Source organism: Numida meleagris, chromosome 13, assembly GCF_002078875.1.
Source record: "Numida meleagris isolate 19003 breed g44 Domestic line chromosome 13, NumMel1.0, whole genome shotgun sequence".
In the NCBI taxonomy this organism is placed as follows: Eukaryota; Metazoa; Chordata; class Aves; order Galliformes; family Numididae; genus Numida; species Numida meleagris.
In genome coordinates, this window is record NC_034421.1 from 15,489,342 (window position 1) to 15,502,851 (window position 13,510).

Sequence of the window (13,510 nt, forward strand, 5' to 3'; positions counted from 1 at the left end):
GCGGCCCGGCCCCGGCCCCGAGCGGGAGCAGTAGAGTCGCGGCGCTGCGCTGCTGGAGCGCCGCACGGCGCAGGGCACGCCGGGAAGGGGGAGTCCTCCCCGCGGCCATCTCGTCCTCCTTGCTCGGCGCGGCTGCCGGCGCGGCACCATGAGGCGCTTCTCGTTACCCGCCCGCTCTCTCGCGGTGAGCGGCGCTCGGGGGCGGTGTGCGCGGTGGAGAGGGGGGAGGCCGTGGCCGGAGAGTTCGTCTGGGCCTCGGCGGCTGCGGGCGGGCGGCCCGCCCGGGGGGACGAACCGGGCGGCGGGCTGCGTTCGCGGCTGTAGGGCCGGGCCCGAGCGGGCCGCGGAGCGGCGCTGAAGGTCGGGCGGGGCGCGGGCTGCGGCTGCGGTTGGGCCCCGCGGTGAGGCCTGTCCGGCACGGGCCCCGCAGCGTGGCAGCGGGCTGCTGGGAGCGCCGTGTCCGCCGGGCGCCGAGCGACTGCTGAGGAGCAGCGCTCTGCCCGAGGCCCCAGCGGGGAACGGCTCTCGTGAGCGCCCACACGGAACGCCGCGTCCAGCCCTGGGACCCCAGCACAAGGCGGACATGGAGCTGCTGGAGCGGGTCCAGAGGAGGGCACAAAGATGATGAGAAGATGGAGCACCTCCCCTACAAGGACAGGCTGGGAGAGCTGGGGCTCTGCAGCCTGGAGAAGAAGCTCTGAGGAGACCTTATAGTGCTTCCGGGACCTGAAGGGCCTACAGGAAAGCTGGGGAGGAATTTATATAAAAGGGCAAGTAATGACAGGATGAGGGGAAACGGCTTTCAACTGGAAGAGGGGAGATTTAGACTAGATACTAGGAAGAAATTCTTCCCTGTGAGGGTGGTGAGACACTGGCACAGGTTGCCCAGCGAGGCTGTGGATGCCCTGTCCCTGGAAGCACTCAAGGCCAGGCTGGGTGGGGCTGTGAGCAACCTGGGCTGGAGGGAGGTGTCCCTGCCTACAGCAGGGGGTTGGAACGAGATGATATGAAAGGTCCCTTCCAACCCCAACCATTCTGTGATTAGTGCCACTGCTGCCTAGTACCCAAGGGGGGGCTCTGGCAGCGTGCCCCCCTCAGCTGGAAGGCGCTGCTGAGTGTTGCTCTGCAGATAAGGAGACGTCCTGGCTTGGGGCTGAGCTGCTGTACCGGATACGTACAGTTCCCTGCAGTATAGATGGGGATTGTGGGAGCTCATTCAGTTAATTCTTGCACGGTATTCCTACAGACTGCATAGTGCAGTGGATGCTGATACTGTGCAAAGGAAAACAGAAGGGCGCTGCCCTGAGGTGCTGCTTTTTGACCTTCCAGAGACCTCATTTAAGTCATTGCGCAGGTTTCAGCTGTGATGGAAAAGCAATCAGAGGAATTAAAAGGGAGTCTGTATTTTCGTTCTGTGTTTCTAAGTCGTTCAATGTATTTCAGCTTTAAAATAAACTGCTTCATTAGCATGTGGTAATTAACGAATAGAGCAAAGTCTTTTTATTCTGCTTTGTCCTCCAGAAGAGGCTGTACTCACTTAAAGTAGCGCCTAAAGTTGCAGTGCCAGCGACTGCAGAACGAGTGAAACTGTCTCCGGAGTCTGAGGATCTGGAGGTCAGTATCAGCACGGGAATTTCTTTTCTCTCTCTCCTTTTTTAAGTCAACCAAAGCAGAACTGTGACAGTATGTCCAGTGGCTCGGTAACCTGAATGTTGCTTTTAATGCAGATCACTAAATTACCAAATGGATTAATTATTGCGTCTCTGGAAAACTTTTCTCCGGCTTCGAGGATTGGAGTGTTCATCAAGGCGGGCAGCAGATATGAAACCACCAGTAACTTGGGAACTGCGCATTTGCTTCGTCTTGCATCCGCTTTGGTGGGTATTTATTCTCTGCTCCTGCTTTTGGTGGTGGATGGAATGGTAGAAGACTTAGGGCAGCAAAAAGAGGGGATATGTAAGAGGTTGTGCTGTATTGCAAACAATGCACTTTGCTTGCTGGATCAGGGGCGTAAGCACCGGAGGAGCGGCGTTACTTCCTGGCAGTGCTGTCTGTGTAGAGCTGCGCTCTCTCGTGGTGCAGTTAACAATGTTCCTGTGTGTCTGTCACACTAGTGTGGGGCTCGTTTTGCTTAAGCTGCAGTAAAAGTCGATTTGGATGTGAGACACGAACACAAACGTGTGTGTGGGAAGTGTTTCCAAATGGCTTTTCTCACTAGTTGCACCAGGGTTGGTGTGAGCTCCTTTCTTTCCCTTTCCTGCTTTGTGTTAGCTTCAGCTGTACCAGGTGCTGTGGGGCAGGTACGTAGCAGCAGATTCAAAAAAGAATCAGACAAATTCACTGACAGCAATCCTTAAACAGCTCCGAAGAGGGACAGGCGGAAGGTGCGCGCTGAAACCCGTAGCACAGCCGCTGCAGGTTCTGCAGAAATACCGCTGCATGGATTCTGGGCACTGCATTGTAGCGGTCTCTTCTGTTGCCGCTGCTGGGTGAGCGGTGCTGGGCAGGCCGGCCCTGGGCGTAGCACTGTGGCTGCTCCCCTCGGCGCTGGTTCCCTCGGTTGCTGTCTGGCTGTGCATGCAGACACTCGCATGCCAGCCAGGCTGGGGCACTTAGGAGTTAAGCAGCACGATCAGCGCAGCTTTGCTGTTAAATGAGTCCAGTGCACTTCACTTCCAGGTATAAAAAATAACACCTCAGCTGCTCATTGCCTTCTTCCTAGCCGCTGCCGTGAGTTACTCCATGTCAGGAACATTTCGCAGAAATACGGCTTGAATTTTGGGTGTCCTACATGGAGGAGCTGGGCTCCATGAGCCTTGTAGGTCCCTTCCTTCTGTGACTCTGAAACCTGTGGGCCCAGGCTCCTGCAGGCACGTGGGCACTGATCTCATGCAGAGTTCTGAGGGGCATTCTGGTGGGTCGGCGCTGACCACAGCAGGAGTCATGGGGCAGGCTGGCTGGGTGCTGGGCAGCCTGGCAGGGGCTTGGCAGCCCTGCCCATGGCGGGGGCTGAGCGGCACGGGGCGATCCTTGGGGTCCCTCCCAACCCACACCATTCTGTACTTCCGTGATTACTCTCCTCTGACAGCTTGTCATGTGACGGGACGTGCAGGCTTTCCTTGTTCTGGTGGTGCTGAGTTTATCCAAGTTAAAGAATCCTGTGAAATGTTCAGCCAAATCTGGGTTGTTCCCATAGTATGGGGCGGGGGGAGCAATGGTGTAATTGTGTTGGAAAATCAGAGAGAATGATAGAATGGACTGGGAGTAAGGGTGTGGTACGTGGGCTCAGCTTCTGTGTATGGGGCAGTGGTTTCTGTAGGAATGGATAAACACGGACTGCTTCAGCTTTGCCGGAGCACTGACCTGTATCAGGCAAATCTGTTCTTAAGATAGCTGTAATCTTAACTACCTCTTTTTTATTATTATTATTTCTTTTTTTAATAGACTACGAAGGGAGCATCCTCTTTCAGGATTACTCGTGGCATTGAAGCTGTTGGGGGCAGCCTAAGGTTTGTGATGGTGCTTAAAGCTTATCTGGCCTGGTAAGAGTAAAGGAAGCCATGTGGCAAAAGGAATCTTAAGCATTACAATATGTGGGTGGATGTGTACCTGGAAGAAGCGCGGTTTGTCCAGGAAGCTGCAGTGTTCTTTCTGCCTTTCTTGTCTTGAAGATGAGACTTACTGAGGTATTGTTTTTCTCTTGGGAAACAGATAACACTCCTACTGCAGTTTTGAGAACAATTTGGATAGTAGATGAGTTTCCCAATTTGGGAGTTTTAAGCATAGAGAACCCTCCTAAGAGAAATGAGGGTTACCTTGCTGTGCACGCGTTCGTGCAGCGTTCATCGGAAGTTACGCAGTAAGATTGTGTTATACAGAGGCTGGTTAAAAGCAGTGTGTTAGGTTACTCTGGACACTGCTTTTTTTTTTGCTAAGGAAAAGAATGTGTTGGAGCGAGTGGAAAAGGCAGACTGTTTTCTGCCCACAGAGAGTCATTTCTAAATCACCTTATTTGATATTTATAGCCATTTTTCAGGTTTTACTCTTCAGTCTTGTTTGTTGTTTTCCCTTGAATTATCACGATATCCTGGACTCTGCTGGCCACAAGGCAGTCGGTATTACCTGGGTATTTCCACACAGCTTCTAGGTGTGTCTGTTTGTGCTGCAGGGCTGTGTGTGTTCAGGTGCTGCCGTTCTCACTCCTTAAACTGGTACTGCTGTCAGGATCTTGATGAAAACGTCCGTCAGTGGAGAATATGTGTGGAAGTCTGCATGTTTCTGTGCTCTGCTGAAACACCTTCTGTGTGGTTTCTCTTCCAGTGTGTACTCAACGAGAGAGAAGATGACGTACTCTGTTGAATGCCTGCGTGACGACGTGTGGGTATCCCTTGCGCTGCAAGCAGAAGTTGGATGGCTCTGTAGTACCGCGGGGGGGTGGTTCTCCTGGGCGGGGCACCACCAATGTCACATCTTGGTGATAAATAGAAAACCATTGCGTTACTGCTCTGCTTCTGTGTTCGTGGTACTGAGCGCCTGGATGCTGCAGAAGTGCAGGGCAGTTGCGGCGCTTCCTCCGGCAGTGCTGGTTACTGCTCCGGGCTGGGTGGCGAGCTCTGGTGTTGAGATGTTGCTTGTGGGTTGGTTGGAGCTGCTTTCAACTTCCAAAGAGATACATGCTGGTTCCGCTGCACTGAACGCCTTTCTTACTTTGTCTCTCTAGTGACACCGTAATGGAGTACCTCCTTAATGTCACCACGGCTCCAGAGTTCAGGCGGTGGGAAGTCACTGATCTTCAGCCTCAGTTAAAAGTTGACAAAGCAGTCGCGTTTCAGAGCCCTCAAGTTGGTAGGTGTATTTCTGATCCACCGTGTTGGTGTTGTGGATGCATCTTAGAAATGAGGAACTTTGGAAAACTTTCCCACTGTCCCCTGACCGCTTTATTTTTCAGCTTTCCCCAGTGATAGGCACGGTCTTTCTGTTGTTACCCGACTTCTTCACAAACCCACAAATTTTTGCAGCCTGTACGTGACAAGGTTACTGCTCTTACTGAAACTACCCACCCTCCCCCCAGAAATGAACAAAAACTGGGTTGTGTTGCACCTTGCCGTTGAGGCCAGAAGGTGTTGAGCACCTGCAAGTCCTTGAGAGTTTTATAAGGTCCAACTGAATAGGAATGTACAGACCAGGTTTGTTGCCTGAGGATTATAGATGAAACTTTCATTTGTATGGGGCTGTTGCAGTCCCGTGTTTGCAGGCCTTGTGAATGAACGCTTTGAGGTGCACCGCCGCTGTGCTTCACCAGCGCAGCATTGAGAGTCATTCCTAATCCTCGTCACTGGAGCATCATTACTGAAAGTTTGTTCCTCCTAGGAGTGCTGGAAAACTTGCATGCCGCAGCTTACAAGACTGCTCTGGCAAACCCCTTGTATTGCCCAGACTACAGAATTGGAAAAATTACATCTGAGCAGGTAGGATTCTTGCACTATAAATCTCTCTCAGTTTCCTTATCAAGGATAGAGAACGCCTGGCAGAGAAAAGGAACTTACCAAATGTACAGTCAGTGTTGACTATCTTATCTCATTTCCTTGGGGCTTTTGGTAGTGAGCACAGTGCTCACGTTTGCATTGAGGCCGTTGTCGTGCGGCTCGGCCGCAGCTCTCGGTGCAGCGCACAAAGCCTGGGCAGCTCCGCTGGGAGCGCTGCTCTTGGTTGCGTTCAGAAGCGTGAGGTCGGAACAGGGGGCGTCAGAAACGCACTTCTGCCCCTTGTTCTTTGTACAAAAATAGCTAAAACTCTGCTTTACTGTTACAGCTTCACCATTTCGTACAGAACAATTTCACGAGTGCGAGAATGGCTCTTGTGGGAATAGGTACGTACGTTCTGTGCAGGCACCGCAAGAAGAAAACTGCTGCAGGAATTCTCTGTGTTACGGTTCATTTAAGAAACTTTTATAACTGACATTTTTTCGATAACGTGACGTTACTTGGAATAAACCATTGCATTACAGGTGTAAAGCACTCTGACTTGAAGCGAGTTGCAGAGCAGTTTCTAAATATCCGAAGCGGAGCCGGCACTTCCAGCACAAAGGCCGCCTACCGGGGGGGTAAGTGTGTCCCTGCTCTCTGCCCCCAGTGACTCGTTTTAGCATTGGTACAACGATGTAGCAGTCAAAGTTGCGGTGAGCGCTGTATAGTTGTGCTGAATGCTCTGCGTGGGAAATGACCATTCAGAGCTATCTTGGTCTAAATAAGCAGAGGATTTTCTTTCTCCCACTGTTTTGGGATAAAAGAAAACTCATACGTTCAACAAAGTTTGACCTACACAATCATGTGTATCATAAAACAGAAACCAAGCCAGCGTCTGTTGTAGCTCGGTGCGTTTGAGAAGGTTCTCTTAAGAACTGGGGAAGGCAGGGAGTCACTTAGGACTGTCTGGAGCTGCTGGTAAGCTGCTTAGGGAAGGTCTGCTGGAGTGTGTTAAGTCTCCTCTGAAACACAAAGCGACGCGTAGCTCCTCCGGAGCAGTGTCTGCACAGCACTGCGGGCTGTTCTTCGGTTGGGCTGTCAGATCACTCTGTAGTCAGATGGGAAAACAGGAAATTTTTACCATTTCAATGGGATAACTTCAGTTTCTAGAAAAACAGGATAAGCATTTTTATGATAAATAGGACAAGTATTTCACAATTTTCTGAGGCGATCAGCTCCAGCGCAGGCATGATGTTGCACAGTGGAGTTGGGAATGGCGGCACGAGAGGCAGGTCTGGAAATGGAGGAGGCCCCAGGCTGAGAAGAGAGCGGCCCAGAGCGGCCAGGGGCCTGCAGTGCTTGTGGGAGGGCGGCTGACACGGGGGTGAGGGGAGGGGGGTAGCGGCACAACGCCCTACATGCACAGGACAGCTCCCGGGCTGGGCCGCATCCCTTTGCGGGCTGCATAGCCTCCGTGGAGAGGAGTAATGCTGGCCAGGGGCCTGCTGTTGGGATGTCAGAAAGAGACGGAGGGGGTTATAAAGCCAGAGGACTGCACCTGCTCCTACTTTTTCAAGCTGGGCTAAGGGAGGCTGCAACAATGAAACTGCAAAACACTGAAGGAGACTTCATGTGCCTTGGGAGGGAGTGCAGGGGTGTGTGACCTGGGACGAGCACGGAGTTACTGTCCAGCCTTGCAGAGATGGGATTAGGAAAGATGAGATAGATGGAACTGAACTTGGCGAGGGGTGTGACATCCCTCCCCACATACAGAAGGGGCTCTGTAGGTACGCTGGTCAGAAGAGACAGATGAGAGAGAGCATACCCCTTCTGGTAAATGAAAGGGGGAACTCACCCCCACAGATGTGGAGAAGGCTGAGGTACTCAGTGAATTCTTAGCCTCAGTCTTCACTGGCAACCAGGATTCCCATATTTCTCACACCCCTGAGCCTCTTGCTGGGAACTGGGGGAGCAAACTCCCCACCACTGTATGGGCAGAGCAAGTCCAGGTCTGCCTCATGAGGCTGAATGTATGCAACTCCATGGGGCTGGATGACATGCATCCTGGGGTCTGAAGGGAGCTGCCTGAGCTGATTGCTGAGCTGCTTCCATCAGATTTGAAAAGTTGTGGCTGCCATGTGAAGTCCCTGGGGACTGGAAAAAGGGAACCAGCACTGCCATTTACAAGAAAAGGAGGAAGGAGGACCCGGGGAACTACAGGCCGGTGAGCATCACCTCTGTGCCAGGGAAGACCATGGAGCAGATCCTCCTGGAGGAGATGCTAAGGCACATGAGGGGTGGGCGGGTGATCTGAGACAGCCAGCACGGCTTCACCAAGGGAAGGTCGTGTCTGACCGAACCTGGCGGCCTTCTGGGATGGAGCGATGGCATCGGTGGACAAAGGAGGGGCAGCTGGTGTTGTCTGCCTGGACTTGTGCAAGGCCTTCAACTCAACACGGTCCTGCACCACATCCTTGTCTCTAAGTTGGAGAGAGATGGATGTGAAGGGTGCACTGGTCAGTGGATAAGGAACTGCTCGGGTGGTCACAGCCGGAGCACTGTGGTCAATGGCTCTATGTGCAGGTGGAGGCTGACAAGTGCTGTCCCCCAGGGGTCCGTCTTGGGACCGGTGCTCTTCAACATCTTTATCACTGATGCAGATGAGATGGGATTGAGTGCACCCTCAGCATTTTGCTGATGGCACAACAGAAGGGAGGGACGGCATCCAGAGGGAGCTGGCAGGCTCGAGAAGTGGGCACACGAGAACTAATGAGGTTCAGCAAGGCCCAGTGTGGGGTGTTTGTTGTACTTGGGTCGGGGAATCCCAGATGTGTGCAGACTGGGAGAAGAACTCACGGAGAGCAGCCCTGCAGAGAAGGACATGGAGGATCTGGTGGACGAAGAGCTGGACATGAGGCAGCAGTGTGTGCTCGCAGCCCGGAAGGCCGACTGCATCCTGGGCTGCATCAGCAGAGGGGGGCAGCGGGCAGGGAGGGGATTGTCCCCCTCTGCTCTGCCCTCAGGAGCCCCCACCTGCAGTGCTGCGTCCAGGCCTGGGGCCTCAGCACAGGAAGGGTGGGAGCTGTTGGAGCGGGGCCAGGGGAGGCAAGAAAGATGCTCAGAGGTTGGAGCACCTCTACTATGGAGACAGGCCGAGGAGCTGGGGGTGTGCGGCCTGGAGAAGAGAGGGCTCCAGGGAGACCTCATTGCAGCCTTCCAGTGCATGAAGGGTACTCACAAACAGAAGGGAGACCAACTTTTTACATATACGGACAGTGATAGGACACGGGGGGGATGGCTTTAAAGTAAAAAAGAGTGGAGATGTAGAAATCCACACCTTGATTTCCCTCTGAAGAATCTCCTGGCTATGCATGTTCTCATTCCTCTGAATGCATAGTAGTTTTTAAATGAACAATGCATTACATTTTTTTCCTTGTTACTGTACTTTCAGGAGAAATCCGAGAACAGAATGGCCACAGCCTTGTCCATGCTGCTGTTGTAACAGAAGGAGCTGCCGTTGGAAGTGCAGAAGCAAATGCTTTCAGTGTCCTTCAGCACGTTTTGGGTGCTGGACCACTTATCAAGAGGGGAAGCAATGTTACCAGCAAGCTGTACCAGGGCATTGCCAAAGCAACCACTCAGCCTTTTGATGTAAGTTCCGAGGGTTTCTGCAGTTTTTCAGGAAAAGGCCTTGGGAGGCTGCCACTTCCATCTAGAATCATCATTAGTTACGTGAGTTGTTCTGAAAGTAATGCTTCCTCTTTATTTCAATGGAAGCGACAACAGATACAAAGAGCGCAATAACACCATTTGATAGAGCAAATCCTCAGCTACAAAGCACAGTTCTTCAGCACAGCCACCACCACTAGCTGCATTTTCACCAGTGCTGAACAAGAGCTGCATGCTGCACTCGTACAGATCTGCACCAGTGGAGGTGAATGGCTGCCACTGCCCCACTGCAGAAACACAGCTCCCACCCCACTGTGCCAGCAGCCCCTGCTTGGTCTCCATCAGCATTCCCAGATGTCCGTGAATGTCAGTGGGTGCCATTTTTCCACATGGAGGAATTCAGTGACACCCCTTTGCTTCATCTGCATTTCCATGTCAGGCTCCGTTCTGTCAGTGCCCCTCTGCTGCCATCTGTCACACAGCAGCAAAATGTAATGGGATATTGGTGGGAAGGTTCAGCCTCTACCAGCATCCCACCAGCATCCACCTCTGATGGCGTGGGCCAGCATCGTAGAACAGGAGGCACTACTTTGAGAGCAGCCCTTGTAGTTCTTGCCTCAGGTGAAGTACCTCCAAGGAGATATTCCAGTGTCATCTTTTCCTTGCACAGATGTAGCCAAGCATCCTCCAGTCTTTAGACCCTAATAGTAAATGTTTTCCTCTCTTGATACCGTGTTGTTGGGACACTCAAAACAATAGATAATCATGTTTATTTTGCAGGCTTCTGCGTTTAATGTGAATTACTCTGATTCTGGGCTCTTTGGGTTTTATACCATATCGCAGGCTCCGCATGCTGGGGAGGTGAGTTGCTGACTGGAACGCAGGTGTTGGCAGCCTGTCTCTCAGAGCAGCCTCGTGCCTTGAGGCGGTGGCAGACCTGTCAGAAGCAGCTCACCCGGCTCCTGTGTCGGCGTGCTGCGTGCTGACGTGCCAGCTGGGAACGGGTCACTCTGAGAAGTGCCAGTGCCCGATGTGGGCACGAGCTGCTGGACGCTGTGCTCTGCTGGCCCGCGTCTGTAGGCCCGCGTAGGTCAGCACGAGAGATGTGCTGGCTCCGGTGAAATATTCTCATGGAGGATGGTGATGCCCTATAAATTAACTGGCTGTTGTGGTTCAAGTCCACACTGCTTTCTTTAGCTCCGTTTTGACATTTATTGCGGTGGTTTTAGTTTTGTTTAAAGCTGCTCAGCTCACAGTCCTGTCAGCTGCTTTCCCCCGAAGTCTTCCTAAAACCTCAGATAATAGAAGGAACATACTGCCATCTAATGCTGGAAGAATCCTTAAGTGATCCCATTTTCCTCAGGTCATTAGAGCTGCTTTGAACCAGCTGAAGGCAGTTGCTCAGGGCGGTGTCACGGAGGAGGACGTCGCGAAGGCCAAGTGAGTAGGGGCATCTCATGGAGGCTCCTCCTGCTGGGGCCGGGCAGCTCTGGCCGCTCCGTGCTGCGGCGCTGGGGGGGCCCTCATGCTTTCTGGAGGGAGCTGCTCGCTGTCCTGCGGTGAAATGAAAGCATTACCAATAGACTTATTTGTTTGCAGTTATTTTTCAAAAGCGACACTTACTCTCTGCTAGAGGTATTTCCCAATAGGAACTTGTTAAATAAATGATAACGCTTTCAGGTAACTGTTTCAGAAACCAGCGAGCACCAGCAGATGCTGCTGTTTTAATGGCACTCTGTAGCACCATGACACTGTCCATTGGAATCCTGCGTTGCAGCGTGTCGGTAATTCTCTTTGCAGTCACACTGCAGCAATTGCTACAACAGTTTCTTAAGTGACTGTACTCTTCTGAGCCTTAAGAGAATGCATCGTAGTGATGAGATCTGCAAATGTGAGGTGCTGGATTCGGGGTACTGCATCCGGGTGCTCCAAGTGCGTGTTCCCTTTAGGGGTGTTCAATGTGGGGAAACCCCCGGAGGCAGCAGTACCAGCCCAGTCTGGGGACCCCGTCTTGGGCTGTGTGCGTTGCTGCGGCGGCGTTACACTCGGCTGGTGCTGCGCGCAGTGAGCTGCCACGTCTGGGCTGGTGCAGAACAGCGCTGCTGGGCACGTTCACTCGGGGAAGAAGGAAAACGCAGTCGGAGCCCGTTGGCCTTGAACAGAAGGTTGAGCTCGAGCTGCTCTGCAGGGAAGCTCTCCGCTTCCAGTCTGTGCTTTTGTCAGTTACAAGAAAATGGCTCTTATCTGTGTCTGGTCTTCCTGAGACCCTGTGATCAATTTCAAATCTAATTTATTAACTTGATAATTTTGTCTAATTGGTGGAGTAGTTGTATTTGTTATTTCAAGCAGGAGGACACGTCTCAGCTGGGCATCCTCTGGCCCTGCAGGGCGGTGGATCATCCCGAGGCGCTGTGCCTCGTTCCCCCGCTGCTTTCTGCTTTTTCACTGTTTGCAGTGCTCTTCTGCTCACTGCCGAGCCCTGCTGTGCTGCAAAGGGAAAAACTTGCAAAACAGAGAGGGGTCTTGAGAGCTTCAAGTGCAAGGAAGCCTCACTGCACTTGTGGGTGGCAGTAACGGGGTGGATGCACTCAGTGACAGGACGAGGGGGAATGGCCTCAAGTTGCACCAGGGAAGATTTAGGCTGGACATTAGGAAATTCTACTTTTCTGAAAGAGTGGTCAGGCGCTGGAACGGGCTGCCCAGGGAGGTGGTGGAGTCACCGTCCCTGGAGGTGTTCAAGAAACGTTTAGATGTTGTGTTGAGAGCCATGGTTTAGTGGGGTCATTGGCGGTAGGTGGATGGTTGGACTGGATGATTTTGTAGGTCTTTTCCAACCTCGCTAATTCTACGATTCTGTGATTCTGTGACTTATCCCTGCTCTGGTGGCAGGAACCAGCTGAAAGCTGCCTACCTGATGTCAGTGGAGACGGCGGAAGGGCTGCTGAACGAGATCGGCTCCGAGTCGCTGGTTTCCGGCACGCACACTTCGCCGTCTGTCGTTGCTCAGAAGATCGACTCTGTAACCTCTGCTGATGTTGTGAACGTGAGCACGTCCCCTTCCCACGCGTTCCTTACTGGCCGTGCGGGCTCGTAATAGCGGCGGTGCTCATTTGTGCGTCTTCAAACCGTGAGAGACGCGGTTCATTCACAAATACCAGCTGGCTGTCTTTTGACGCCTTTACTTACTTTATTAACAGAAGACAATTAATTAGACAATAAGTAAGTAAATATGTAGTAAATATATATAAAACAAGTGTAGCCGAGAGTACAAAGCCCCCGCACAGCACTGACCAAGCGCTCGCTATGAGTTTCAGCCTGGGCTCGTCAGGCTCCCGGGAGCAGCGCGCTTGGCGTGCCGTCCAGAGCTGCTGCACGCAGCGCAGGGAGCTGGCACAGCCGCATTGCTGTTAGAAGCTGCCTCGTTGCTTGCACGCGAAGCAAGCTCCATCCCAAAATCCATCGGAGAGACAAATTCTAAGGCAGCAAACTTGTTTTCCCGTCTCCGCTCACAGGTTGCTGCTGCAACGCGTGTGCTGGCTGCAGCTGTAGGGGCAGAGCCGTGGTTCCAGTGGTGCTGTCGCTGCAATCTGTCAGCGACTGCTTCTGAAGAGCTGATGCGTTCTCGGTGTGGCTGTCATCTGCTGCTCCTGTTGGAGCAGGAGCAAGCTCGGGCAGCCCAGGGGAACTCGTTGGCTTGGTGACCTACTGTGGTTGCCCTGGGTTCTCTGCTTTCTGACTCTGTTGTAGCGAATGTCTCTTTAGACCAATTTCTCTGATGTATTTTCAGGCTGCGAAGAAGTTTGTCAGCGGGAAGAAATCGATGGCAGCTAGTGGAGATCTGGGGAATACTCCGTTCCTTGATGAGCTGTAAAAACAACGCTGGGACGCGGGTTCAGGATGGGCCTGGCTATCGGTCACTCGTGTTTTCAAGAAATTACTAACTTGTTATTTATGAATTCAGTCGTTGGAGAAAATTAATCTGGTGTAATTGTGAACTTGCACTGATCAAATAAAGTGCCGAGTTCATACATTCTGTGCTGCTTTCCTTTCCTGTACCTGTAACGCTGGTCTGGCTCTATTTTGAAGACAAAGCTGCGGTGGGGAAATAGGGTGAGTCAGTTGGTGTGAAAAGTACCCGTCAAAAACGATCCTTGTGATGCAGGTCAACCTCATCACCTGCTGCGTTTGGGACAAATTCCTGAGGCACAGCTCTTTCTGTTGCATAAGCGAAGAAAGTTAACCTCACAAATAACTACACGACAGCTCCTGCTGGCTCACGGCTGGGAAGGTGCATACCCACAGTTCAGTGTAAATTGCTGTCACCACCAGTCCTGCTGTCGTCCTCATCCTCAGTGCCTTCATTTGTGCTGAAGGGA

The 13,510-nt window shown here is 52.5% G+C and overlaps 1 protein-coding gene across 1 annotated transcript; it reads left to right on the forward strand.

Annotated features, from left to right (window-relative positions):
- On the forward strand, nucleotides 28–13,165 carry LOC110405801 (cytochrome b-c1 complex subunit 2, mitochondrial). The gene is made up of 14 exons (XM_021411486.1): nucleotides 28–184; nucleotides 1,522–1,614; nucleotides 1,728–1,877; nucleotides 3,445–3,509; nucleotides 4,321–4,377; nucleotides 4,721–4,845; nucleotides 5,371–5,468; nucleotides 5,812–5,869; nucleotides 6,008–6,103; nucleotides 8,917–9,116; nucleotides 9,915–9,995; nucleotides 10,498–10,574; nucleotides 12,024–12,177; nucleotides 12,922–13,165. Exons 1-14 carry the CDS (start codon nucleotides 149–151, stop codon nucleotides 13,003–13,005), a joined length of 1,374 nt encoding a protein of 457 aa, XP_021267161.1. The 5' UTR covers nucleotides 28–148; the 3' UTR covers nucleotides 13,006–13,165.